Below are 25,774 nucleotides of genomic sequence, written 5' to 3' on the forward strand. Positions count from 1 at the left end.
CTGGGCAGGGGTGTCCCCCTGGCCAGGGAGCCCCAACTCCTGGTTCTAGGCCAGTCTCCTGTGGACAGAGCACAGAACTGGCTCCAGACCTTGGCCCAGACCTGTGACCTCTCCTAGACAAGGAGCTCCCTCTCCCACTGCAGACCAGGCTGGGGCCCCAGCCCATTGTGGGGGAGGGGATGCCAACAGGCCTCTGCTTTTCTGGGGCTGGGGAGGTGGTGCTGGGCGGGAGTGGGAGGGGGGCTCCTGCCTTGGTGACTCCATTATTCATCAGCCCCAGCATCTGGTTTCTGGGTATCAGTTTCAACAAGCCAGTCCTGACTCATGAGCCTGGAGCTGCGGCTGGGCTGGGGAGGGGCCCCCTCCCCAGGGAGTCAGGGGCCGGGACCTTTTGGGCCTGCGCATGGGCCATTTCAGCAGCTGTCTCGTGTAGAGAGGAGGTGGGAACCTCAGAGCCTGCTGAGGCCTCCTCCCTCCCTCCCCTGGTGCAGGGGCCTGGGGTGCCTTTCCTCCCTTGCTCTGCAGTTTCCTTGACCCTGCACTCTTGGCTCGGGGGCAGCAGGGCCCTGGCCTTCTAAGGAGCAGCCCCAGCCCTGGATGGAGGACCCAAGCAGGAGCATGATTCAGGGTGGCCAGAACCTGGTCACTCAGGTGACCTCTGGTGACCTGTCCTGGCCCAGCCCTGATGGTCTCCACTTGATGCAACCTGGTTACCCCAGGCCAGTGGGCTTGGGGATCTGCCCTGTCCCCAAGGGGGTGGGCCTCAAGACCCTGCTGCCCAAACCACCACTTGGCTGGTCTTCATGTCCCCAAGCCTTCCCTGTGCCTGAGGCACATGGGTAGTGGTCCAGTGGGCATCTGCTGTTAGTACAAGTCACTTTACCTTTCTGAACCTCAGTTTCTTTGTCTGTTGAATGGGGGTAGTACCAGTGTTTCCTCCTTATGGTCTTTTAGAAGAGTGAACAGAACTTGGCACAGGCCTGGGCACTTGGGACTGCTCCGCGGCTGGCCGGGGGTGGGGGGCAGCAGCAGGGGCAGGGGGCATGTTCAACACCTCCAAGCTTTGAGGTGGAAACTGACCTGCCTGGGGCCAGCAAGCCAAGGTCATGGATGCTAGGAGGAAGGAGAGAACCTGTGGACAGGCAGTGGGGAAAGCTTTTTGTTGACTGTTGGCCACAGAAAGGGACATCCTGGCCAAGACCTTTCAGGTCTCAGTGGCCTTCTCTGGCATGAAGCCCCTTCCTCTTCCTCCGCTTTCATTCATCCATTTATCATCTAGTCTGCACGGAGCACCTGTGGTGGCCAGGACTATTCTAAGTGCCGAGGATGAAGCGTGGGCCAGACAGCCAAGACTCCTGGCCACTGGAGAGGATAGTCTAGCAGGGAAAAGTGATAATCAAGAAGTGAACAAAGAAATAAAATAATATCAGGTAGTAATAGCTGCTTCGGAGGGAATGATTCAATGTAAGGGGTTTGAGAGTTTCAGGGTAAGGGGCTATTTATTTTGAGAGAAGAGTGAAGGCCTCCTCGGGAGGTAGCAGTTAAGGTGGGGCCCAGTGCCAGCTGTTGGAAGATCAGGGGCACATTGTGTCCCAGACAGAGAATGCAGAGGTGCAGGCTCTGAGCTTGGTGAGTTGTAGGGATGAAGGAAGCCAGCATGGCGGACCACCCTGTGGAACTGGCCAGAAGGCACGGTAGGAGCCAGGCCACAGTTGGGATTTTATTTTAAGCAAGATGGGAAGCCACAGGAGGGTTTGTGGGGGAGTGACATGAGCAGGCTTTAGTTTACAAGAGATCTGCCAGTGGTGTGGACAGTGGATGGCTCAGGATTTGGGAGCAGAGGGGGTCCTCTAAAGCTCCTGGCCCAAATAAATTGCTGCTCTCCCACCCTCTTTCCACCCAGAACCAGATTGAGGGGGAGCTGACTAGGGGATGGGGGGGCTGATGACAGCATGTCCCCCTCCCCCATGGGTCCTGAGGAGTTCCCCAGGGAGGCCATTCCAGAACCCCAGAGTCAAAAGTCTGGGTGTCAGTCCTGCCTGTGGACTTTCCCCTCACTTTATCCGCCACGCGATGAATGAAGATAACAGTGCCCGCCTCCGCCTCCCGGGAATGAGTGCAAAAGCGCTTTGACAACCTACAGTGGGGACCCCGGCACCACACCCCAATCTTGGTCGGCGTCCTCGCCAGTCTCTGATGAGCGCCCCCTGGCGGTAGGGCACCCGGAATCCCGCGTGGCCCCTGGCCCGGAGGGACCAGCCCGCAGCAGCAGGGGCCTCACGGAAAGCTGAGTTGGGCTGCGGGGTTTTCCGCGACAGCCCCGTCTCACTCCGCTCCTGGATGCTCCCCAAGGACCACCCTCTCCGCCCCGCGCGCCTGCCTTCCGCCCGCCGCCTCCACCTGTGGTCACCGGCGCCCCTCTGCTCCTCTGCCAGCACCACTGGCCTGGGCAGTGGGAGCGGGGGCCCCCCGGGCTCAGGCTCTGAAGCGGGGGTCTCTTGGATTGTGGGCGGGCACTAAGATGACCCTCAGGAGGGCCTCTGAGCGCCGGGGGTGGCTGAGGCGGGGAAGTCGGTGGTCAGAGCGGAGACAGATGTCCTCGGGGCTGGACAGGGATCGGGGTCTGAGGACCCGGAGGGGGATGTGTCCCTGGTCCGGTCCCCCCTTTTCTGCCGCCAGCATTAAGGGAGCTCCCTCGGGGGAGGGGGAAGAGGTCCCCCGGGCTGAGGCTCTGGGGCGGGGGTCCCCAGGGCTGGAGGGAGGGGACTGAGATGCCCTTTCGGCCGGGAGGGATCTCCTGTGCCCCAGCCGTTTGCGTTGGGGTCGGGATGGAGGTGTGAGCAGAGTGGGGCGCCCGCGGGACTGGGCGGGGGCCGGGATTCCGCAGTCAAGGCGAGGGCGTGTGTCACCGGCGGGCCCCCTGCCCCCAGCATCCAAGGAGCTCCCCTGGAGGAAGGAGGAGGCCCGGGAGGGACCCTCTGAGCCCGGGACCTTTGGGCTGGGGGTCAGAGCCGGGCTGCGGGCGGGAGGGTGGGTGTTCCCCGCCCCCGGGGTCCCGGCGCGCTCAGCGGGCGGGCGCGGCCGCACAATGGCAGGAAGCGGGGCTCCGCGCTTTGTCCGGCGGGCGGCGCAGACCGCCGCTTCCTCCGGCCGCCATGGGGACGGGACCCGGCGTCTCCGGGCGCCGCGCGGCCTCTAGGCCGAGCCCCGGGCTGCCCTCCGGGGACTCCGAGCCCGGCTGGGCGGGGGGTCGCGGCCGCCACGGGGAAGGCCAGGTAGGGGAGCGGGGGGCCGGGCGGGGAGGCCGGGGCGGGTGCGCGCGCCCTCGTCCGCGCGCGTCTTTAAGCGGATGGGCAGGCGGCGGCCGAGACCCCTGCCCCGGGTGCACACCGCGGGGGTGCGGGGGGCGATGAGGGGCTGGGGGCCTGGGATGTGTCCCCCACCCCGGCACCAAGGGTGCCAGGCAGCGGAGGAGACCGCCAGCGCCTGGCCTTTTGTGTCTGGGGCTGACTCCGGACACACCTGTGGGTCCCAGGCCCTGGACTGGGCCACCCCTCCCCCTTTCCTTCCTCTGCCCAGGCCCTACCCACACCCCTCCTACTCCTGCCTCTGGCCAACACCCTGGTGTGACAGGGAAGACTGACTTCTTGTGCCCCCGTCCCTGTGGGGATCAGCCTAGACCATGCTCCCCAAAGGGCCCGGCCCCCTGTTATTTGTAAAATTGTGGTCCATTCTTTGCCTTTGGAGATGCAGCGTGACCTGGCTGTTCCATCTGGTGGGCTCGCCCCTCTTTGGCTGAGTCCTGGGAACGTTTGGTCCCGGACCCTGCTATCCGTCTCTGGCTGGCTGGGGTGCTGTTGCCCTCAGAGGGTGGGCGTGGTGGGCAGCAAGGAGGTGGGGAGTAGACCCTGGGTCTGAGAGAAGAGGCCCAGGGGTCTGGCTTTGAGAAGGGGCTGCCCTGCTATAGTGCTGGGGAGACCCCCAACCCTGGAGGGGGTGGAGGTGAGAGAAGGGGTGGGGAGCAAACATTGTGGGCTCTGCCCACCCGAGCCTCCGCCTCCCAGTTGGGCTGGGGGTTCTCGGAGCTTCATCCTCAACCAAACCTGCTGAATACTCACCTGCTTCCGATCCTGGGCCTGACTCACATCCCCTGATGTCCCTGAGCCTGGGGGCTGCTGGGAGGATGGGAGCAGAGGGGGTCAGCCACCAGCCGGGTTCCCATCGTTATTATTAGCATTAGTGTCTGGTAGTAACAGTAATAGCAAGAGGAGAAGGAGAAGCTGTGGCGGAGTTAAACAAGGCCCACCACGGTGCTGGGAAATGAATATTCCCGAGTCTCTCAAGCCCAGTGTCTTTGCAGGGCAGGGTACATAGTAGGTGCTTGATAAATATTTGTTGAATGCTAAACCTGCCTTAAAGAGTGAATCCTTGTGAAATCTGCCATCTATATACTGGATTGGTTTAAAAACGAGATTGTGGCACAGAACCAGGGACTTGGGCTGGAAGGGTCCCAGAAACCCCCCCGCAAACCCTTACAACCTAGCATGGCTCCTGCCATGTCACCCCCCCACCCACTGTGAGACCAGGGCCTGGGCAGCTGGTAGGTCCGCAGTCCCACTGCCCAATGCCAAGCCGTCAGGGAAATGGCGAGAGGCCTGGAAGGGGTCAGGGGGGCACCTGTGCCAGCCTGGCTGCCAGGCTGGACACAGAGGGCGAGAGGGCTGCCGAGCTGGCAGGCTGTGGGACTCCTGGGAGGAAAAGACAAGTGCTTTCCCCAGATTTGTTGTCAAGAGGCGATGCTCACGGCCGTGGGTCCCAGCATCTGCAAAGCTAGGCCGTCTGTCAGAAGTGCCCTGGGGATGCCAGAGGGTGGGGGGCAGAGCCATGGAGGAGAATAGGGGTTTTCACACTTTTAAAAAAATGTTTTGGTTTGTTTGTTTAATCTTTTGGCCACACCATGCGGCATGCAGGATCTTAGTTCCCCGACCAGGGATTGAACCCGTGCCCCCTGCAGTGGAAACGCGGAGTCTTAATCACTGGATCGCCAGGGGAGTCCTCACACTTTAGCAGTAGATCAAGTGAAGATAGAAACAGCTGCTCTGCTTAGAGTGCCCCTCACCCTTGCCTCCAGCACCGAGAACACACTTGAAGACCCCTCAAGAAGGGTGTGGAAGTGCGGGGCGCCTGGTGCCCAGGCTGCCATCGGGAATATGGGCCATACTGCCCAGGGCCCAGCCCCCCAGAAGCCAGCGCCCCCTGGAGCAAGTGGCTTCTGTAGTCTGCCCCCTGCCAGCTGTCATTTCTGTGTCCATGTTCCCTTTCTGTGTGATGGAGGAGTGGAAGGGACACAAGAGCCAAAACAGCAACCATAAAACTATTCAATATAATTGATTTCCTCTTGTCTCCTTAGCCCCCAAGGCTGACCCGAAGGCAGCCTCCCCCACTCCTCTCTCCCTTCTCCACTACCCAAGAGATGGTGTGAATGTGGTGAAAATGTGGGCTCTGAAGCTACATACCCTGGGTTCAAGTCCTGACTCCACTGGCTGTGTGACCTTAGACAAGTTACTTAACCACTCTGAGCCTCACTTTCCTCATCTGTAAAGTACAGACAATCATAGCCCCTACGTTCTGAGATGAGGAGCCCCCCAGTGCAGCCCCAGGCACATGAGGACCACGTTATCAATGATCAGACTTTTTCAGTTCCCTCTTTCCTCCTCTCTCGGGCCACTTTCTCTGCTGTCTAACCCATCCTCACCCTATCTGTCATCTTGAAAATCTCTGATCGGGCTCTCTCCAGCCAAGATCTCCAGTGATCCTCCATCACGCTACTTAATAATTGAACCAGTATTTATTGAGCGGCTAGGACTGGCGACCAGGCAGCGAACCCGACGGGCCAAAATTGCCGTCCTTGTAGTGCTGGCGGTGTGGAGGCAACAAAGTCAAGCACACAGACTGTCCACCAGTGGGAGGCCTGAAGGAGAGGAGGGCGGCGGGGTGGAGGAGGTGACCAGGAGCGCGGAGGAATGAAACCTTAGAAGGGTGAGATGAGGACTTTTGAGTGAAGGTCTGCAGGAAGGGAGGCGGCTGGTTATCTCAGCGTCTGAGGAAAAGCATTTCAGGCTGAGGGATTAGCAGAAGCCAAGGCTCAGCGGTGGAGCACGTCCGAAGAAGCACGCCAGAAGGCGGGAGGCCAGTGGGCGCAGTGGACAGAGCCAGGATGGGAGAGCAGGACCGGAGGCCCCTGAGGTCACCAGCCTCGGCAGGAGATGGGGAGCCGCTGCGGGGTTTTGAGGAGGTACGTGTGACTCCTCTTTGACCTGGGTCCACTGTGGCCGCTCACGGAGAGCAGACTGGGGTCAAGGGCGGAAGCAGGGAGACAAGCTCTGAGGCCTTGTCACCCTGCTAAGAGGCCATGGGGGCTGGGGCCGGGGCCTGAGGTGGCCTGGAGAGGGTGGCCGGGTTGAAGCTACAGATATTAAGGGTGGAGCCCGCAGAAGTGTTTGCCTGAGTGGGGGAATAACAGAAAGATCACGGGTGACCCCAAGGTGTTTGGCCTAATGTATTCTTTTCCTGGGGCTGCCGTAACAAATCAGGGTGGCTTTAGAACAACAGAAGTTTGTTCTCTCAGTTCTGAGGCCAGAAGTCTGAAATTAAGGTGTGGGCAGGGCGTGCTCCCGCTGAAGGCTCCAGGGCAGGACCCTTCCTTGCTTCTCACAGCTTCTGGCACGTCTAGGAGCCTCTCAGTATTCCTTGGCTCGTAGATGCATCAGTCTTGTTGCTGCCTCCGTTGTCACATGGCCTTCTCCCTGTGTGTCCCATCTCTGTGTCTATTCTCCTCTTCTTTTAAGGACAGTAGTCATACGATTACTCCATACTCTATGCTGTATGACTGCAGACCCCAGTATGACCTCAGCTTAACGAATGACATCTGCAATGCCCGTCTTTCCAATAAGGTCACGTTCTGTGGTGCTGGGGGTTAGGACTGAACCTGTCTTTTTGAGGGACGCAATTCAACCCATAACATCACCACACCCGGAAGGCGTTGCTAGTCATTGAGATGGACGGAGCTGCGTGGAAAAGTTCAGGAGCTCATGCAGACGTTTTATTTATTTATTTATTTTTTAATTAATTAATTAATCAATTTATTTTTGGCTGTGTTGGGTCCTCGCCTCTGTGCGAGGGCTTTCTCTAGTTGCGGCAAGCGGGGGCCACTCCTCATCGCGGTGCGCGGGCCTCCCACCGTCGCGGCCTCTCTCGTTGCGGAGCACAGGCTCCAGACACGCAGGCTCAGCAGTCGTGGCTCACGGGCCCAGTAGCTCCGCGGCACGTGGGATCCTCCCAGACCAGGGCTCGAACCCGTGTCCCCTGCACTGGCAGGCAGACTCTCAACCACTGCGCCACCAGGGAAGCCCTATTTTTTTTATAAATGTATTTATTTTTGTCTGGGTTGGGTTTTCGTTGCTGCGCGCAGGCTTTCTCTAGTTCTATGCGAGCGGGGGCTACTCCTCGTTGCAGTGCGTGGGCCTCTCGTTGCAGTGGCTTCTCTTGTTGCGGAGCACGGGCTCTAGGTGCGCGGGCTTCAGTAGTTGTGGCACGTGGGCTCAGTAGTTGTGGCTTGCGGGCTCTAGAGAGCAGGCTCAGTAGTTGTGGCGCATGGGCTTAGTTGCTCCGAGGCACGTGGGATCCTCCCGGACCAGGGCTCCATTGGCAGGTGGATTCTTAACCACTGCGCCACCAGGGAAGTCCCTGTGCAGATGTTTTAAGTTTGAGATGCTTGGTCCCGACTGGAGAGTTCACTGTGGGAGCCTGCCCCATGAGACTGACTGAGTCACTGGAGGGTGGATGTGGATAAAATGAGAAGGGGTCCACGGATGGCGAGAGATCAGGAAGCAGGCAAAGGGGCTGAGAGGGGAGGGAACCAGCAGAGCACGGGTCCTGGGGGCTGAGGAAGAAATGGTTCCCGAGAGACCACCTGTGTCAAATGCTGGGTCCTGGGAGAACAGACGAGAGGACTCAGAAACGTGGACATCATTGGGGACCTGAGAAGAGTGAGTTGGGGAGGGGGCCAAAGCTTGATGGGAGAGGGTCTGAGGGAAAATGGAAGAATTAGAAAATCTCCAGTTGCAGCCATCGTAGTAATAATTGATTTAGGCAAAAGCCATCAACAAGGGCTAAAGCCCTGGAGTGTGCGATTGCTGGGGAGCAGAGTATCTCAAAGTGTCACCCCGATATGACTTCCTCATTACAAAGAGAGAATGCGACTTTACAAAGTACAGCGAGATCCCCAGATGATCTGACGCCAGGGCACACTGAGGAGGACACAGTCCACTCTCTGGCGTCCTGGCCCAAATGCTCAGCCTGAAACTATCCCAGACCTCCAGACAAGTCCACGTGGAGGACCTTTCTGCCAGACTGCTGGCCTGGCTGCTTCAAATATGTCAGTGTCATGAAAGACGGGGGCAAAAAACTAGGGCGTTCATTCTTTTTTTTTTTTTTTTTAATATTTATTTATTTATTTATTTTTGGCTCATCAGGTCTCAGTTGTGGCATGCCGGCTTAGTTGCCCCGCGGCATGTGGGATCTTAGTTCCCTGACCAGGGATCGAACCCGCGTCCCCTGCATTGGAAGGCGGATTCTCAACTACTAGACCACCAGGGAAGTCCTGGGCATTCATTCTTTTTTTTTTTTTTTTAATGTTTATTTATTTATTTGGTTGCACCGGGGCTTAGTTGTGGCAGGTGGGCTCTTTAGTTGCGGCTTGCCAGCTCCTTAGTTGCAGCATGTGGGCTCCTTAGTTGTGGCGGGCAGGCTCCTTAGTTGCGGCACACGGGCTCCTTAGTTGTGGCATGCGAACTCTTAGGTGTGGCATGCTTGTGGGATCTAGTTCCCTGACCAGGGATCGAACCCGGGCCCCCTGCATTGGGAGCGTGGAGTCTTATCCACTGCGCCACCAGGGCAGTCCCTGGGCATTCATTCTTAAAGGGATAAACAGACAAAACCAAATGTACGTGTGAACCTTGATTGGATCCCATGTGGGAAAAAAAATCCATAAAGGACATTATTTAGACAGTTGGGAAAATGCCAAGGTAGACTCTAGGTGGACTAAGTATCATCGCTCAGTTTCCCAAGTGTGACAGTTGTGTTGGGGTTTTGCACGAGCAGGTCTGTGTTCTCAGGTGGTGTCATGATTTCCTCCCCAGGGGAAGGGGGGTCATGAGCCATTGCGCCAAATGTGAACAACTGGGGAAGCCAGAAGGGTGTATGGATGTCATTGTACTATTCTTATAACTTTCTGTAGGTTTGAAATATTTTTAAACAAAAAGTCAGGGAGAAAGAAAATAGAGGGTAATGGGAGGAAAGAACAGGAAGGGGTGAGTTTAGCTGTAAAGGGAAGGAGAGAAACAGGTTGGTTTGCCCGTGGGAATGATCCGGTGAGAGGGATGAATGCTGAGCGGGGTCCCCATTCTTAGGCTGGAGAGGGGGGTCTCGGTGGAAGGCTGGCCTGGGATTGGAGCAGGGCAAAGCCCCTGCAGCCCGGGGCAGGTGGGTGGACGTGGTGGTAGGAGCTTGTGGACCGCCTTCTGATGGCTTCTGTTTCCCTAGAAAAGTAGGCAGTTGGGTTGGTGGGGAGTGAGTTAGGGAGGGTTGGGGGACGGAGAAGATAGGACAGTCATCCATGATGGTGGGGATGAGAGTAGCCTGGGGCGATTGGGTAAGTCTGGGATCCTGTCACTAAGCAACGGCCCGTGGGTACCACATAGGCACCCAGAGGCCAACACCATTCCCTGACTCCTCCATAACCCCCTTCACACCCTAACTTAGAAATCCAGGCGGGGTCAGCTGCTCGGGGGCCACACAGGTCATAGAATTGAGGGCAGAAGCCCTGGGCAGGGAGGAGGGGGAGGCATTCTGTTTCAGACAATGAGTTGAGCAAACCAAATGTCCTCCCCAGCTCCACTTTTTGGTGCCCTTTCTGCCTGCGCTCTGAGAGAGGCCCTGGTAGCACCCGCCTCGTGGTTACCTACTTGAAATCTCCCCTTTGGCATCGCATTCCTTGCGGGCAGGGCTTTGCTTTCTCTGCATCTCCCAGAATGGACACCTAGTAGGTGCTCGGGAAGCATTTGATGGGCGCTCTGTGGGGCGTGGATGGTTGGACCTGAAGAGTCGCCCCCGTAGGGGCCAGGAGCCCCGTGTACTGCAGTGGTCTGGGTCCACCCCACCACCCCATCCTTCCCCTCACAGGTATGCCACCACGCCGACTGCCAGCAGCTGCACCGCCGGGGCCCCCTCAGCCTCTGCGAGGCCTGTGACAGCAAGTGCCACAGCGCCATGCATTATGATGGGCACGTCCGCTTCGACCTGCCCCCCCAAGGTGAGCACAGGGAGGGGGCCCAGCCCCCAGAGCTCCCTGCCTGGGGGCGCAGTGTCCTGCTAACTGTCGGCATCACGACAGGGCCATCAGAAGGACACGAGTTGACTGTAAACGATGAAACCCAAGTCCACTGCCGTCCCTTTTGTTCCACAAGTTTTTTAACAAGAGAAAAAGTTGGGGACCGGCCCAGCTCGAAGGCAGGTCTGTCTCCACCAGGTGCCGGGTCCTTCTCGATGGGTCTGCACCTCCCACAGCTGCCCCCGCCTCTGTGCCTGCCCGGCCCAGCACGGAGAAGGTCCCCTTCCCTCTTGTCCTCAGGGCAGGGGATCTCTGGGCAGATTCTCCAGCCAGGCAGCCAGTGAGCAGTGGGTGGGTTGGGGATGGGCAGGTCGGAAGGAACTTGCAGCAGGAAACAAGAAACCCCTCCTGCTGAACAGGGACCTGGCCCAGGCCTACCGCCAACTGGCTGTGCTGGGGTGGCTCTGGTCTCCTTTCCCAGCTGGTCAGAGGGACCAAAGGCCTCGTCCCCTCTGCCAGGGCCTCCTGGGACTTTGGGTGTGGTCACCGTGGTGGGGGAGGGGACGCCTGCAAGAAAGAGCCATGGACTTGGGTTCCTTCCTGCAGCAATCCCAGAGGCAGGGCGTCTTTATCCCTAGTTAATAGATGGGTAAACTGAGGCGGACTTGTACTGGGGGCAGGGCATCACCCGGGGTGTCATCCCAGGGCCCTTGTGTCTTTTTGAGTCTGGGGGTGGATAAATGATAAGCGGTGACTGAGTCCCTCCCCTCACAGAACTGAGGGGCCCTGGCTAGTTTGGGGTGGGGTCCGAAGGTCGGTAGCAGGCCCTGGTCCCTCTGGAGTCGGCTGTGTTGGAAGGCTAAGGAGGGGGCCAGGGAGGGAGCGGGCACAACCCCACTCCCACTTTACACCGAAGGCTCTGTCCTGGCTCGGAATGTGTCCACCCGGTCATGCCCCCCGCGCACCAGCCCTGCAGTGGACATGGAGGAGGAGGAGGAGAGCTCTGTGGATGGCAAGGGGTAGGTGAGGGGTTGGTGGGCACGGCAGACACCTGGGGGGTCCCAAGGCTGGGTCTCAGATCACAGAGCCAGGGACAAGAGGCTTCAGAAGAGCTGACTGGAGACCCCGCCGGGCCCCTGCTGCTGCCCGGATTCCTGGAGGGTGGGCCTCCAGGGCTTCTGGGATCAGACTCTACCTGATGAGGTACCGCTGGGTGTGACTCCCGGGCCGGCCACCAGAGGGCGAACAGCCCCTCGTGAGTCCTGGCTTGCCTGAGCGAACCTGAGTTACCTGGTCACCTAGGGCCAGCAACGGGTGGGCAGCCAGCTGGGGCCAGCCCATATCCCACCCTGGTGAGGGCCCACCCAGGCCTCCAACCTCTGCCCTCACCGGCTTCCTTGCAGGGACCGGAAGAGCACAGGCCTGAAGCTCTCCAAGAAGAAAGCCTGGAGGAGACACACAGATGTAAGGAGCCCCCAGGCTGGCAGAGCAGGCGCCCACAGCCTCTGCCCCTCCCGGGCCCTTTCCGTTCCCGAGGCTGGGCCCGTCTGCTCTAAGTTCCAGGACCAGGGATGGGGCCTGGAGTGAGCGTGTGCCTCCCTCGCCCCCCAGCCCTGTAGCCCGGTCCTGCTTACCTTAGCCCAGGTGGGGGATGCTCCAGGAGCTCCTGCCTCCACGGAGGGATGCCGGGTGCCTCCCTGGGGCAGAAGAGGGCTGGGAGACCCCTGCGTTCACTTCCCTGCTGGGGTTCCCATCTGGAACCCTGGGGTGGGGAGGCTAGGGGGCGAGGGGTGCGGAACTGAGACCCCTGTCCTGTTAGGACCCAAGCAAGGAGTGCTTCACGCTGAAATTTGACCTGAACGTGGATATCGAGACAGAGATCGTGCCAGCCATGAAGAAGAAGTCGCTGGGGTAGGGCTTGGTGGGGAGAACGGGGCTGGGGGGCAGGTGTGGCCTCCTGCAGGTGTGACTGTGTGTGTCTGTGTGGTGGCCTATGAACAAGCATGTCCCCCACCTGTGGGCACCCCACCCATGTGCAGTGAGGGCCGGGGTGCCGTGTTTGTATCCCAGCCCCTGCGCGTGGCCCAGTCCTGCGGGGGTGAACGGGTGTGGACGGACATGCAACGGTGTCTGTCTGCCCTGGTGTGTAGACGTGAACATGTGAGGGCAAGGGCGTGTTGTCTCGTGTGTAGACGCACGCAGGAGCGTGTGAACCTCTGTGGGCAGGTGTGTGTGTGCGCACGGACCTGTGTGTGATCCCCTGGGTGTCTCCCTTTTCCTTTGGGTGGGTGGGGTGGCGCTGGGGCTGTGGACGGGGTGGAGGTTCACGTGACTGCCCCCAGCACACACGCACCTCCTGTCCCGGGCAGGGAGGTGCTGCTGCCAGTATTTGAAAGGAAAGGCATTGCGCTGGGCAAAGTGGATATCTACCTGGACCAGTCCAACACGCCCCTGTCCCTCACCTTTGAGGCCTACAGGTTCGGGGGACACTACCTGCGGGTCAAAGGTGAGCAGATGACTAGATGGGCCGGGTATCTGGGGCATGGCTGGGTCCCTTGGGGAGGGTGCTTCTTCCCAGGCTCAGGTTCCCATTGGCCACGGCCTTGAGCAAGCTCATTACCATACAGGTGTCTCTGCTGGGCGGCAGTGCCAGGCGTTGGCAGGGCGGGGCTTCAGGGGAGGGCAGCCAGGCCTTGGTTTGGATCCTTGGGGGAGAGGGTACTGGGGCCCCCTTCTCCACTGGGCCTGGGCGTTGAGGACCTCTACTTGTCCCTGATGCCACCCCAGCCAAGCCAGGGGACGAAGGGAAGGTAGAGCAGGGGGTGAAGGACTCCAAGTCCCTGAGTCTGCCAATCCTGCGGTCAGCCGGGGCCGGGCCCCCCACCCAGGAGCGCGTGGACCCGCAGAGCCGCCGGGAGAGCCTGGACATCCTGGTGAGGAGGGGCTGTGTCGGGGCTGGGGACGGGGAGGGGCCAGAGGAGAGGTCACCTGGGCGCCTCGCTGCTCCCTCTGGGGGCTTTACTTTCCGCTTCTGGGAAATGGGGCTGGCCTTGAGGATACGGGGCCCTCTCTGGATCTAACCATACCCCACGGTGATGGGCCTCGTCTCTGAGAGTCTGCTTGTACCCGAGGACTCTGTGTGTGTGTATGTGTGTCTAAGCAGACATTGCGTGGGGAGTGAGACTTTGTGTGTCACTGGTTGTGAGTGTGTGTCGGGGATCCACTTGGATCTGGGCTGCTGAGTGCATCCGAGTGTGTGTGTGACTCTGCGTGTTCTCCCCACCCGCTTCATGCTGCTGGCTGGGGCGGCAGGCGGGAGGGGGATCCAGCTGCATCTGTCTGGGCCTTCCAGCCCCCAGAGCACGTGTAGGTCTCAGGAGAGGCGGCGCCCCAGGGTGCGGGGGCGTGCAGAGACCCTCCTGCCTCCCAGGCTGGCCAAGGTCCCAGAAACCCACCCTGACACCTGCTCCCTGGCCAGGCCCCTGGCCGCCGACGCAAGAACATGTCGGAGTTCCTGGGGGAGGCGAGCGTCCCTGGGCAGGAGCCCCCAGCGCCCTCCAGCTGCTCTCTGCCCAGCGGCAGCAGTAGTGGCAGCAGCAGCAGCAGTGGCGGCAGTGACAGCTGGAAGAACCGGGCGGCCAGTCGCTTCAGCGGCTTCTTCAGCTCAGGTCCCAGCACCAGCGCCTTCGGCCGGGTATGTGGGCGCGTGGGCCCTGGGGCAGGGCAGCTGGCTGGCCTTGACCCCTGACCCTGACCACAGGCCTGCTTTCAGGAAGTGGACAAACTGGAGCAGCTGGAGGGCAAGCTGCATGCCTACAGCCTCTTCGGGCTGCCCAGGCTGCCCCGGAGGCTGTGCTTTGACCACGACTCGTGGGAGGAGGAAGGTGATGAAGAGGAGGACGAGGACGACGCCTGCCTGCGGCTGGAGGACAGCTGGCGGGAGCTCATCGACGGGCACGAGGTGGGTGCCGCCCGTGGCCTTCCCCTCCCCCCTCAGGGAAAGGGGGACGTTATCCCCCTACTCCACGGGGCCCTTCCTAGGGTGACGGGATGTTCCACGGGACAGCCCTGCCAGGCTGCTCTCACCGTTAACCCGCTTTGGAGGAACTCAGGCGAGGTGAAAATGTGGCTGGCCCAGAACTTGGGGGACCCCTGTGTCTCAGCTGGGAAAAAGGTTGCGTGCAGGGCCGCTCACCCTTCTCCGCCTGCTCCGGCCATCCGGGCACGCGCCGGGGCTCCTGGAGACACCCTGCCCTTCCCACAGAAGCTGACCCGGCGGCAGTGCCACCAGCAGGAGGCGGTGTGGGAGCTCCTGCACACAGAGGCCTCCTACATTAAGAAACTGAGGGTGATCACCAACGTGAGTATGGGGTGGGCCCAGAGCCACTCCGCCTACCCACCCCCCGTGGCCTCCTCTGGGTGCCCCTGAGCAGAGTTTGGGCCTTTGCAGAAGAAGCAGGTGCCAAGCAACAGAGGGGAAGGAAAGCGGGAGAAGGGCCACACCCTGGGGTGGAGGTGATTCCCAAGGGCCCCGGGGAACCTGCGAGGGGGCTTGGGGTGAGTTTGCCAGGTTGAGCTGATTAATACAGACCTCATCCTCTCACTCATCCTTTCATCGGCTGTTTCTGAACACCTGCTATGTGCCAGGTGCCCAGCAGCCCACACCCTAGACGAGGAGGCAGAATGGGTAGGCACTGGGGGATGTGTGTAGGGACTTCGACCTTGGGGGAGCACCTGTCCTGGGCTTGTGGGTTCAAGGAAGGCACCCTCGGGGCAGAAGCTCCAGACTGAGCCAGGGCAGAGGTGGAGGAGACAGTTCCAGGTATGGCTGCAAGGGCAGTGTCCCAGAGCTTCCCTCCAGGAGGGGCCTGGGCAGGGGGACCCCCAGGTGGGCCGTTGGGGCCGTCTTTTCTCAAAGTGTGAACCCTCTCTGTCCCAGGCTGCCTCAGGGCCTCCCAGGATGGGGAAAGGGTAGAGGGGAGCCTAAGAGTCTGGGTGGGGCGTCGGGACTGGGACCCCCCCCTCCCCTCCACCAGCTGCAGTGCTCCCTGCCCCCCACAGCTGTTCCTGTGCTGCCTCCTGAATCTGCAAGAGTCAGGGCTGCTGTGTGAGGTGCGTCAGGGCCTGGGGGTGGGGGGGGACAGTACCAGAAAGTAGCGGGGGAGGGGGGAGGGGCTAGAGCAAGGGAGGGGACAGACAGGGGCAGGGCTGACTGGTGGAGTAGGTGAGGGGTGGGGCCTGGCCTCAGGGGGTGGGGCTGGGGCTGCAGAAAGGGTGGGGCGGCGCCTGGAACCAGGGGGTGGGGATGGGAGCGTGCTGAAGAAAGGTGGGAGCGGGGCCAACGGGTGGTGGGAGGGGAGGGGAGGGGGACGGTCAGGGGCGGGGCCCGGTAGAGGGGCAGGGCCGAGCGCACCTCCCACCCACCCACAGGTGGAGGCGGAGCGCCTGTTCAGCAACGTCCCGGAGATCGCGCGGCTACACCGCGGGCTGTGGGGCAGCGTGATGGCGCCGGTGCTGGAGAAGGCGCGGCGCACGCGGGCGCTGCTGCAGCCCGCGGATTTCCTCAAAGGCTTTAAGATGGTACGGGCCGGGTCGGACGCAGGCAGGGACACTGAGGCGGGGCTGGGCGCCGATCCCATCTGCCCATCACCCCAGCCTCCCCCTGACCGATGGCCCGAATGACCCTTAGTGGTCAGAGGCGTGGAATTCAGAATCGGTTGCCCTGGTGTGAACCCCACCTGGCCATGTACCCTTGCTACCTGGCCGAGGGTGATCGCTTTCGCTGAGGCTTTCCTCACGTGGAAAACAGGGATAATAAGCTTGCCCCCTGCGGTGGTCGCGAAAGGCAGTAAGGAAGAGCGAGTGCCGAGCCCAGCCCGCGGGGAGCGCGCGGTAACCGGTGCTGTGCTTGTTCCGCCCTGCGCCAGTTCGGCTCCCTCTTCAAGCCCTACATCCGATACTGCATGGAGGAGGAGAGCTGCATGGAGTACATGCGGGGCCTACTACGGGACAACGACCTCTTCCGGGCCTACGTCACGGTGAGGGCGGGTGGGGCTCGCTGGTGGGCCCGGGCACAGGACGGTGGGCCCACCTGGGCGGCAGGTGCAGGGGGGGCTGGAGGTGGGCGTGGCCTGCCATGAGCCCCGCCCCCGCCTCCCCGCCACAGTGGGCCGAGAAGCACCAGCAGTGCCAGCGGCTGAAGCTGAGCGACATGCTGGCCAAGCCCCACCAGCGGCTCACCAAGTACCCGCTGCTGCTCAAGTCGGTGCTAAGGAAGACCGACGAGCCGCGCGCCAAGGAGGCCGTCGTCACCATGGTAACTGGGGCGGCGGGCAGGGTCCCTCCCTGGCTTGCGGCCCCTTCCGGCCCTGTACCTGAACTGCCCTGGCCCACCCGTAGATCGGCTCGGTGGAGCGCTTCATCCACCACGTGAACGCGTGCATGCGGCAGCGACAGGAGAGGCAGCGGCTGGCGGCCGTTGTGAGCCGCATCGACGCCTACGAGGTGGTGGAGGGCAGCAACGACGAGGTGGACAAGGTGGGCGCCTCCGTCTGTGGCCCTGCTGGGAGCGAGGAAGGGCCAAACTGGCAGACAGATGGGAGGCTATGCTGGGAATCTCTCTGGAGGACTCCCCGCTGAGATGAGGAGTCAGACTCTGACCTCTCCCGCACCTGCGCCCCCAAACCCCCAGCTCCTGAAGGAATTTCTACATCTGGACCTGACGGCACCCATCCCTGGTGCCTCCCCTGAGGAGACACGCCAGCTGCTGCTGGAAGGGAGCCTGAGGATGAAGGAGGGGAAGGACAGCAAGGTGACTCCACCCCACACCCAGGGCCCTCGCCCCACCCCCTCTTACCCTGTGGGTTTCGAACACCCTTTCCTTGGGACCTCTTGTGATTCTTAGCTGCCCGGTCACTTGGGTGGCAATTTAAGAACTGGTGACTTTATGATCGTATGAGGGATGATTATCTGCCTGACGCTTGCTTTTTACAAATACAGCAGCTGGGTCCCAGCCCATCAGGGGCCATTCTGGCCCACTTGCCAGTGCCACATGTGTTCCTGGTGGGAAGGAGGGGGCACCTTCCGTGAGCAGGACAGGAACAGCCCAGAGTCTTGCTACTGAGCTATTAATTTTTAAGGCACTGTGTAACCCAGAGCCTACAAAGCGTGATTTTAAAACCACCTTCCTTTTCCTCTTTAATGTAAACTTTTAACTGGCATAAATCACAAGTATATCACTTGATGAAAGAAAATCAGCTTGCCCTTCATTTGAATTTTACTCTCAGATTCGTGGGGAGTGGGGGAAGGGAGGTGTTTGACACCAGTACCCCCAGGAGAGGGTGTTGCCGCAGACAGGCTGAGGGTCCCTGCCGTGGCCCTGACCTCTGGCCTCCCGCGGCCTCCCGTCCCCCAGATGGACGTGTACTGCTTCCTCTTCACTGACCTGCTCTTGGTGACCAAGGCGGTGAAGAAGGCAGAGAGGACCAAGGTGATCAGGCCACCGCTGCTGGTGGAAAAGATCGTGTGCCGGGAGCTTCGGGACCCTGGTGAGGAGCCCGGCCCCGCCACCCCTGTGCAGGGCCTGGGACGGGCAGGGGCCGTGGTCTCAGCCAGCGCTGAGGCGAGCCCTTCCTAACCAGGGTCCTTCCTTCTCATCTACCTGAACGAGTTCCACAGCGCCGTGGGGGCCTACACGTTCCAGGCCAGCGGCCAGGCCTTGTGCCGTGGCTGGGTGGACGCCATCTACGATGCCCAGGTGAGAGCAGAGCGGTGGTCAGGCTGGCAGGGCGGCCTGGTGGGGGCCGCTGCTCACAGCCCGCTGGGGCCCTGTGCACCCACACCCGCAGAACCAGCTTCAGCAGCTGCGCGTGCAGGAGCACCCAGGCGGCCAGCAGCACCTGCAGAGCCTGGCAGAGGAGGAGGATGAGCAGGAGGAAGAGGAGGAGGAGGAAGACGAGGAGGAGGAAGGAGGGGAGAGTAGCACTTCGGCGGCCAGTTCCCCTACCATCCTGCGCAAAAGCAGCAACAGCCTCGACTCGCAGCGCTGGTACGTTTGTCCAGGACCACCCAGCCAGCCAGAGCAGGGCAGGCACTCCAGCCAGGACTCTTGACCCCGAGGCCATTAGCACTGGACAGGGCCGGTCACATCCGTTTCCTCTGAACGGCTTTATGATGTGAACCCAGTGGGGGTGGGGACAGGGGCTCTGTCTCCTACCAGAGTCCGGGGGAGGATGGCAAACGGTTTTCAACTTGAGTGCCAAATCTGGTACATTAGTGGTAGCTGCCTGGAGCTGAGCTGAAGATTCTTAGACTGTATCCAACAGGAGATGCCGTGGTCACGACAGACACCATTATTGATACCTGTGTTGTGGGCTCAGGTGCCACCTGCTTGCCATCTCTTGAGCCTTGAGCTCCAGGAGGGCAGAGGCTGTAGACTTCTGCATTGCCCAGCGTGGGCTGCACCAGGCCGTCTCGGTTTCCTTCGGCTGGGCTGACTCTCCTCTCGGCTCCACAGTGTCTCGGATGGCTCCACGGAGACCCTGGCCATGGTGGTGGCGGAGCCTGGCGAGATGCTGTCCTCTCCCGAGTTCGAGGGCGGCCCCTTCAGCTCCCAATCAGACGAGACCTCTCTCAGCACCACCGCCTCATCTGTCACGCCCACCAGCGAGCTGCTGCCCCTGGGCCCAGTGGATGGCCGCTCCTGCTCCATGGACTCCGCCTACGGCACCCTCTCCCCGACCTCCCTGCAAGACTTTATGGCCCCAGCCCCTACGGTGGAGCCAGCACTCCGGCCCCCAGAGTCATCACAAGCCCCTTCACCCCCACCCTCGCCCCGCCTCCGCCGACGCACTCCTGTCCAGCTGCTGCCCTGTCTGCCCCACCTGCTCAAGTCCAAATCTGAGGCCAGTCTCCTCCAGCTGCTATCGGGGGCCCCCACCCATGGAGCGCCCCCAGCCCCTAGCCGCAGCCTGTCGGAACTCTGCTTGGCTGCTACCGTCCCTGGCACCAGGACTCAGGGTTCCCCTCAGGAAGCTGGGCCCAGCTGGGATTGCCAGGGGGCACCAGGCCCTGGCAGTGGCCCCGAGCTGTCAGAGCTGGAGGGTGGAGCCGGCTGCCCAGGTGGGGAGCCCAAAGGACCCACCAGGAGGAGCAGAGAGCTGTCCTCGGGGGCCTCGCCCAGGGTCCAGCCTGAGCCCCCCCCAGGGACCTCTGCCCAGCACAGGAAGCTGACGTTGGCCCAGCTCTACCGAATCAGGACCACCCTGCTGCTTAACTCCACCCTCACTGCCTCGTGAGTGGCCTGGCCTGGGGCGGAGGACAGGTGGCCCAGTGTGCTGGGGGCACTATCATGGCGGGGAGCAGGTGGCATTTGGGGACGGGTATGGGAGAGGGAGCCTGAGACCGGCCTCAGCACCTGGTGAGGATGAAACAGTGGGCAGTGGTGAAGAAGAGGCCTTAGGGTTCCGGTCGGGAGGAGAGGGTGGCTGGAGCCCCTCCGAATGCCTTCAGCCAAGGAAGGACCACCTCTCCCCTCCTCTCCACTGCAGGGAGGTCTGAGCAGAGGGAGGCTCCCAAGGGTGCCACTGACCAAGGGACAGCAGACAGCACGCCTCCTGGGGTGTGCCGGCCCCTGCTCCAGCTGCCGCCTTATGTGTGCACGAGCCGGAGTGCTGGGCAGGACCCCTGCCACCGCCCCCAGGGCCCAATTTGCACTTTGCGAGACTGGATGGAAGTGGAGGAGGGCTCAGCAGAGGCCCAGGCCCAGGCTGCAGGACCCCCTCACAGTTGTCACTGTCACTAACCTGCCTGTGCCTCTGCCCCCCAGCCTAGGCAGGGTCCCTTGCCCCCTACTCCCTGAAGTCACCAGCTCCTAGCCTCTGGGCTGGGCTCCAGGGCTGGGATCCCAGGCAGCCCTTCCCACCTCCACCCTCATCTGGCCCCAAATGGGACGGTTCCCGTGCCCTCACCTCCCTCCCTCCCTCCCACCTACTCACCCACCTAGTCCTTGGGTTGGGCTCTGTGTAAAGTTGCATATTTATTGAGCGTTTGATTCTTTTATAAAGACTTGTATATACTCCACCGGAAAAAGTCCTTTGCTTTTGGAACGCCCCCCTTTCGGGACTCAGGTGCACTTGGGCGGGACTCAGGTGCACTTGGGCGCCTCCCTGGGCTCCTGCCCCCTCCCTCTGGTGGGGCCCCGCTGGAAGAGACTGTGGGAGAAGTGAATTAGTGGGGCAGAGATCGCCTGACCTGTACTCCCAAGATCAACCCCTGTCCCCTGCCGCAGACATGAGGTCCACCACTAGAGCCCCTCACGAGGTGCCCTCCCCCACGTGGTACCTTAGAGGGCCCTGCCCTGAGCCACCCCTCTGAGCTTATGCCAGGGTGGGCCATGGTCTCAGGCTCTGCTGAGAGTGCCCCCTAGGACTCCCCTCCAGGGCGGGGTGGGGGGTGGGGCACGCAGTACGTGGGGAGGGTGGGTCTCCCACCTGGGTACTTCTGGCCCAACCCCTCATGGCTGAGGGCGGGCTCTGAGGCCCAGAGAGGGGAGGTCACCTCCCTAGGAAGCGTTGGTCTCAGGGTTGAAGCTAGAACCCAGGCGTGGGACCTGGCTGCAGCCCTGTCCTGTGTGCACCTCGCCCACCAGCCGCCTCAGGTGAGCTCAGGTACGGGCTTCGGCCTGGGGGCTCGCTTCCCGGTACCGGCGGCCCCGCCCTGCCCCCTCCCCCTCCCCCTAGGCGGGCTCCTCGGGCGGCGCGGGGTAGGCGGGGCGGGCCTGCGGGCGCCGGCCTGGGCCCCACCCGCGGCGGGCGGAGCGGGGAAGCCCGGGTCGGGTCGAGGGCCCAGCGTGGCTCCCAGGGCCATGGAGCCGGGGCCCAGGGCGTGTGCGGCGGCGCTGACTGCGGTGAGTGGGGTCGCGGGGGCACGACCTCGAGCCTGGCCGGGGCCTGAGTCCCCGAGGCGGCGGAGGAAGGGGACGCGGGGATGGGGTGGGGGTGGGGATAGGAGTCTCCGATCCGGCCTCGCTGGGGGCTGGGCCGGCCCCTCTTCCGACCTAGTTAGAGGTTCAGCCGGGGTGGGGCCCTTCCGCCGAGAGGAAACACCCTCTCGGGGGCCGGAGGGATCTGGGGGCCCCAGACAGAGAAAGATCAGGGCCCTCCACCTTACCAAGGGCGTGGGTGGGAGTGGGGACCGCCTGATGCCCAGCCTTGTGAGAGGGGCTGGCGGGAACCCTCTTCTCTGCTTCTCCCAAGCCTGGTCTGTGCACAGGGGAAGGAAATTAGTCCAGAGCCCCACCCATGGGCACCCCTTGGGGGCAAGAACCTGAGAAGTGGGCTGCCCTGTGGGCAAGTGCTGGAGCCTCTGAAGGGTGGGGAGACCGGGTAGAGAGAGTCCCCTGCCTGGGCAGCCAGGCGGAGAGCCAGCAGCCCCTGTCCCCCAGGCCCTCCTCCTCCTCCTGCTGGGTGCCCAGGGCCAGGGCAGCACTCCCAGCCCCATGTGTGACTGTGTGCACAGCTTCCAGAAGAGGAGTGGTCTGGTCTGCTGCAGGGGCTGTCCAGCAGGTGAGCGACTGAAGGGGTGGGAGGGACGTGGCGGGAAGTGAGGGCCCATGGGGCAGGCGGGGGTCAGGAGGGCTGGGGAGTGGTGGTAGGCAGGCCAGGGATGGGGCGAGGGGAGGCTGGGGGGGAAGTAGGGAGCCCGGGATAGGAAGGCGGAGGGAAAGGCGGCAGCCCTCTTTGACCCCAGGTTGGGTTCCACAGGGCACTACCTGAAGGCCCCCTGCACAAAGCCCTGTGGCATCCCCACCTGTCTCCCGTGCCCCCGGGGCACCTTCCTGGCCTGGGAGAACCACCACAAGACCCGCTGTGCCCGCTGCCAGGCCTGTGATGAGGAGGGTGAGGGGCTGCCTAGTGCTTGGGGGCAGGGCGGCTCTGGAGGACAGGCCCTGGCCAGGGTCTTTCTGAAGAAAGTGGCTGGCTCGAGCCCAGCCTTTGGCTGGGAGAGCCCTGTGCCCACCCCACCCCGGGGCCCTCTACCCTGATCCTGCCTCAGGATGCCTTTGTGCCCTCTCATCCTGGTGACCTTCCAGCCTCTGGTCTGTGGTGATCCCCACATTTCTCTCACTTTGCGGGTGGCCCTGTCTCTGGTCTCCTCATCTCCATTCTCCAGGGGACCTGTCCTGCCTCTCTGTGGGGCTCTTTGGCTCTGACAGTCTCTGCTCTCCCCCGTCTTCCCAAATCCCCCTGCCAGCCTCCCAGGTGGCCCTGAAGAACTGCTCGGCGGTGGCGGACACCCACTGCGGCTGCAAACCAGGCTGGTTCATGGACTGCGTCGTCAGCCAGTGTCCCCACAGCTCTCCCTTTCGCTGCCACCCGTGCCCAGACTGTGAGGCCCTGCACCGCCGCACACGGGCCCCCTGTGGGTACCCCCGATCCGGGCCGTCTACTCCCACACCCTTCCCCTGCCTCCTTCTCTCCAGTCCTGACCCACACCATCTCCCGGACCACAGGTTCCAGCGGAGACACTCACTGTGGGACCTGCCTGCCCGGCTTCTATGAATATGGCAACAGCTGCGTGTCCTGCCCCACGTAACTTCCTGGCTGCCCTGGGCTGGGGGAAGGGAGGCTGGGGGAAGGGAGGCTGGGAGCAGAGTGGGGATCGAGGGTCAGGGAGGACGGGGCTTGGCCCTGTGGTAAGTGGGTCCCACTTCAGGCAAACACTGGATGGTAAAGAGAAATTTGAATTCACCTTATGTCAGATAAATAAGGGGGCATATCTTCACTTTATGTCATACTTTCCTTTAGTAATCCTTCCAGCCCTACATCAAGGATAGGATGTGTCACTTACAGAGAGAGTCGCGTTAATATAGTTTCAAAACTTGGGCTGAGACTCAAGATCTGCCCCTTGTTCTCGGAGGGATCTTGGGCAAGTTACTTCACCTCTCCGATCTGTGGCCTCCCCATCTGAACATGGGGGTGTTAGTGGCTCTCCCCAGGGCTCTGATTAAGGGGTGACTAACTTTATTCACTCATCTGCTCCACAAGTGTTTCTTGAGCATCTGTCATTTCCAGACACCGTTCTAGGTGCTGGGGAAACAACAGGGAACAAAACAGGCAAATCCCAGAGTTGACATTCTAGTGACCCTCAGTCTAGTCTAGAAGAAGCTCAATAAGTAGTGTTTGTTGTTATTGTTATGGACACCAGTGACGTTTCAGCAGTACTTGGGGAACATTCTTGGGTAGAGTGAGGCTCTCTGGAGGGAAGGGCCTCCAGGATGGAGAAGATGTCAGGTGGTCCTGAGCAGTCCCCCCCGGTGTGTACTCCCTCACCCTCCACCGCATCCCCTCCCCTTGCAGGAGCACCCTTGGGGGCTGTCCTGTGCCCTGTGTGGCTGTCTGTGGCTGGAGGCAGGGTAGGTGGTGAAATGGAAACGCCAGTGGGAGAGCTGGGAGGGGCTGAGGGGAGGGTGGGGGATGGCTACCACCCACCACCCACCAGCTGCTCTTTCAGTGTTCTGGGTCCAGGTGCTCCTGGTAGGCCTGGTGGTCCCACTCCTGCTTGGTGCCACCCTGACCTACACATACCGCCGCTGCCAGCTTTGCAAGGCCATGGTTCCTGGTAAGCACACACGCGCCCACGTTCCTAGAGGCCTGGCGTCAGGATGGGTAGCCCAGAGCCCATTCAGCCTGATGCAGTGGGGGAAACTGAGGCAGGGAGTGCTGGGAGTGGGTGCAGAGGGACGCAGTTTCCGGAGCCTTGCCTGGTGGCTGATTAGACTCTCTTTGTGTCTCTCAACAGGTGAAGCTGGGGTGGAGGCCCTGACCCCCCTGCAGGTAAGATTCTCAGTAGTGTTCTAGGATGAGAGTGAGCAAGCCTTCTGGAGCTGAGCGGTTGGGCCTTATTATAACTCGTGATCCCAGCACGGCGCCTGGTAGCTGGCACGGGGTAGACCTCACGAACACATGTGTTGAGTTATCAGTGAGTGAGAGCAGCTCAGGGCCCGTCCTCAAGTGGCTCTGAGTCTACGGGGGGTCCAGACAGGTAAACAGGAGCGAACAGTTCAGTAGGAAGAGTGTCACCACGGCGAGGCCTCTACCAGGATTGGCGGAACAAGGAGGAGGCAGCGGGGGCAGGGCATTCCAGGCAAAAGAGATAGCTCTGCTACTGGGTCACAGTGAGAGAGCACGGCCACTGGGGGATGTTTGCTGACGGAGCCAGGGATGCCCACCCCTGGCCAGAGGCCCCAGAGCCAGGCAAGCGAGGCTGACCTGGGGCCTCTCTTGGCTTCCAGGCCACCCACCTCTCACCCCCGGACAGCAGCCCCACCCTTCTGGTAACACCCAGCAGCAGTGAGAAGGTCTGCACCGTCCAGCTGGTAGGCAGCAGCTGGACGTCTGGCTCTCCCCAGGCCCAGGAGGCGCCCTGCCCGGAGGTGACCTGGTCCTGGGACCAGCTGCCCAGCAGAACTCTTGGTAAGGGATTTCAGGGGCCTGAGGCCTTGACCCCATCCTCCTGAGTCCGAGGTGATAAGCTGTGCTTTCCTGAGGCCACTTGCCCACTTCCCGTCCCCTAACTGACCAGGTGGACCTCCCTGCCCTGCCGGGCCCCTGCCCCTTGGCCCCTGCCCGCATTCCCCATTGGCTCTCTCTGGCCGCAGGCCCGCCGCCCCCGCCCTCGCCAGCGCCCCCTGCAGGCTCGGCGGCCGCCATGCTCCAGCCGGGCCCGCAGCTCTACGACGTGATGGACGCGGTGCCCGCGCGGCGATGGAAGGAGTTCGTGCGCACGCTGGGGCTGCGCGAGGCAGAGATCGAGGCGGTGGAGGTGGAGGTCAGGCGCTTCCGCGACCAGCAGTACGAGATGCTCAAGCGCTGGCGCCAGCAGCAGCCCGCGGGCTTGGGCGCCGTCTACGCCGCCCTGGAGCGCATGGGGCTGGACGGCTGCGCCGAGGACCTGCGGAGCCGCCTGCAGCCTGGCCCGTGACGCCGGGGCCCACCCGCCACTTCGAGGCTCTGGTGGCCCTTGCAGAAGCCCTAAGTACGGTTACTTATGCGTGTAGACATTTAATGTCACTTATTAAGCCCCTGGTACGGCCCTGCGTAGCAGCGCCATCCAGCCTCACCCCTGCGCGCCCCCAGGGTTCCAGTTAAGGGGAGGAAGCGCCAACGACCATCAGCTGTTTCTCGGCCTGTGTTTGGCTGAGGCCTTGGTATTATTAAATCTATGAAAAAAAGCTGCTGCTTGGTGTTTCCGCGGAACAGGGGGTGTTAAGTGGCCCAGGCTTGGTTTCCCAGGGGTGTCGAAAGGGCCAGAAGTCTTGCCACCCACGGTGGAGGCCAGTGTGGCCCTTAGCCCAAGCCTGCCCCTCCGGCTCCGCCGTGGCCC

At 61.8% G+C, this 25,774-nt stretch overlaps 2 protein-coding genes across 11 annotated transcripts in view; both read left to right on the top strand.

Annotated features, from left to right (window-relative positions):
* The window catches only part of PLEKHG5 (pleckstrin homology and RhoGEF domain containing G5), a 51,658-nt gene extending 30,815 nt beyond the window's left edge, over positions 1–20,843 (top strand). For 6 of the 10 annotated variants that reach the window (XM_082390359.1, XM_082390363.1, XM_082390365.1 and 3 more), the window contains 20 exons: positions 10,243–10,372; positions 11,307–11,409; positions 11,794–11,854; positions 12,210–12,301; positions 12,760–12,896; positions 13,178–13,323; positions 13,869–14,084; positions 14,163–14,351; positions 14,655–14,750; positions 15,452–15,502; positions 15,821–15,970; positions 16,318–16,428; positions 16,557–16,706; positions 16,790–16,927; positions 17,082–17,201; positions 17,805–17,937; positions 18,031–18,146; positions 18,238–18,437; positions 18,906–19,682; positions 19,939–20,843. In XM_082390359.1, coding sequence (XP_082246485.1) covers positions 10,243–10,372; positions 11,307–11,409; positions 11,794–11,854; positions 12,210–12,301; positions 12,760–12,896; positions 13,178–13,323; positions 13,869–14,084; positions 14,163–14,351; positions 14,655–14,750; positions 15,452–15,502; positions 15,821–15,970; positions 16,318–16,428; positions 16,557–16,706; positions 16,790–16,927; positions 17,082–17,201; positions 17,805–17,937; positions 18,031–18,146; positions 18,238–18,437; positions 18,906–19,682; positions 19,939–19,948 — 3,126 coding nt within the window. In that variant the 3' untranslated portion in view covers positions 19,949–20,843. Of the gene's footprint in view, positions 1–3,129; positions 3,276–4,657; positions 6,296–10,242; positions 10,373–11,306; positions 11,410–11,793; positions 11,855–12,209; positions 12,302–12,759; positions 12,897–13,177; positions 13,324–13,868; positions 14,085–14,162; positions 14,352–14,654; positions 14,751–15,451; positions 15,503–15,820; positions 15,971–16,317; positions 16,429–16,556; positions 16,707–16,789; positions 16,928–17,081; positions 17,202–17,804; positions 17,938–18,030; positions 18,147–18,237; positions 18,438–18,905 lie in introns of those variants that run through there. The other 4 variants (XM_082390366.1, XM_082390361.1, XM_082390362.1 and 1 more) reach the window with 4 other exon arrangements.
* On the top strand, positions 20,681–25,734 carry TNFRSF25 (TNF receptor superfamily member 25; the record flags this gene model as incomplete). The annotated part of the gene is made up of 11 exons (XM_082378587.1): positions 20,681–20,710; positions 20,956–21,047; positions 21,908–21,954; positions 22,153–22,287; positions 22,643–22,810; positions 22,902–22,980; positions 23,749–23,804; positions 23,903–24,010; positions 24,188–24,225; positions 24,684–24,864; positions 25,050–25,734. The coding sequence occupies 11 exons, from the start codon at positions 20,681–20,683 to the stop codon at positions 25,370–25,372; spliced, it is 1,257 nt and encodes a 418-aa protein (XP_082234713.1). The 3' UTR covers positions 25,373–25,734.
* Positions 25,735–25,774: the final 40 nt, after the last annotated feature.

This window comes from Balaenoptera borealis, assembly GCF_965194805.1.
Source record: "Balaenoptera borealis genome assembly, chromosome: 1".
Classification (NCBI taxonomy): Eukaryota; Metazoa; Chordata; class Mammalia; order Artiodactyla; family Balaenopteridae; genus Balaenoptera; species Balaenoptera borealis.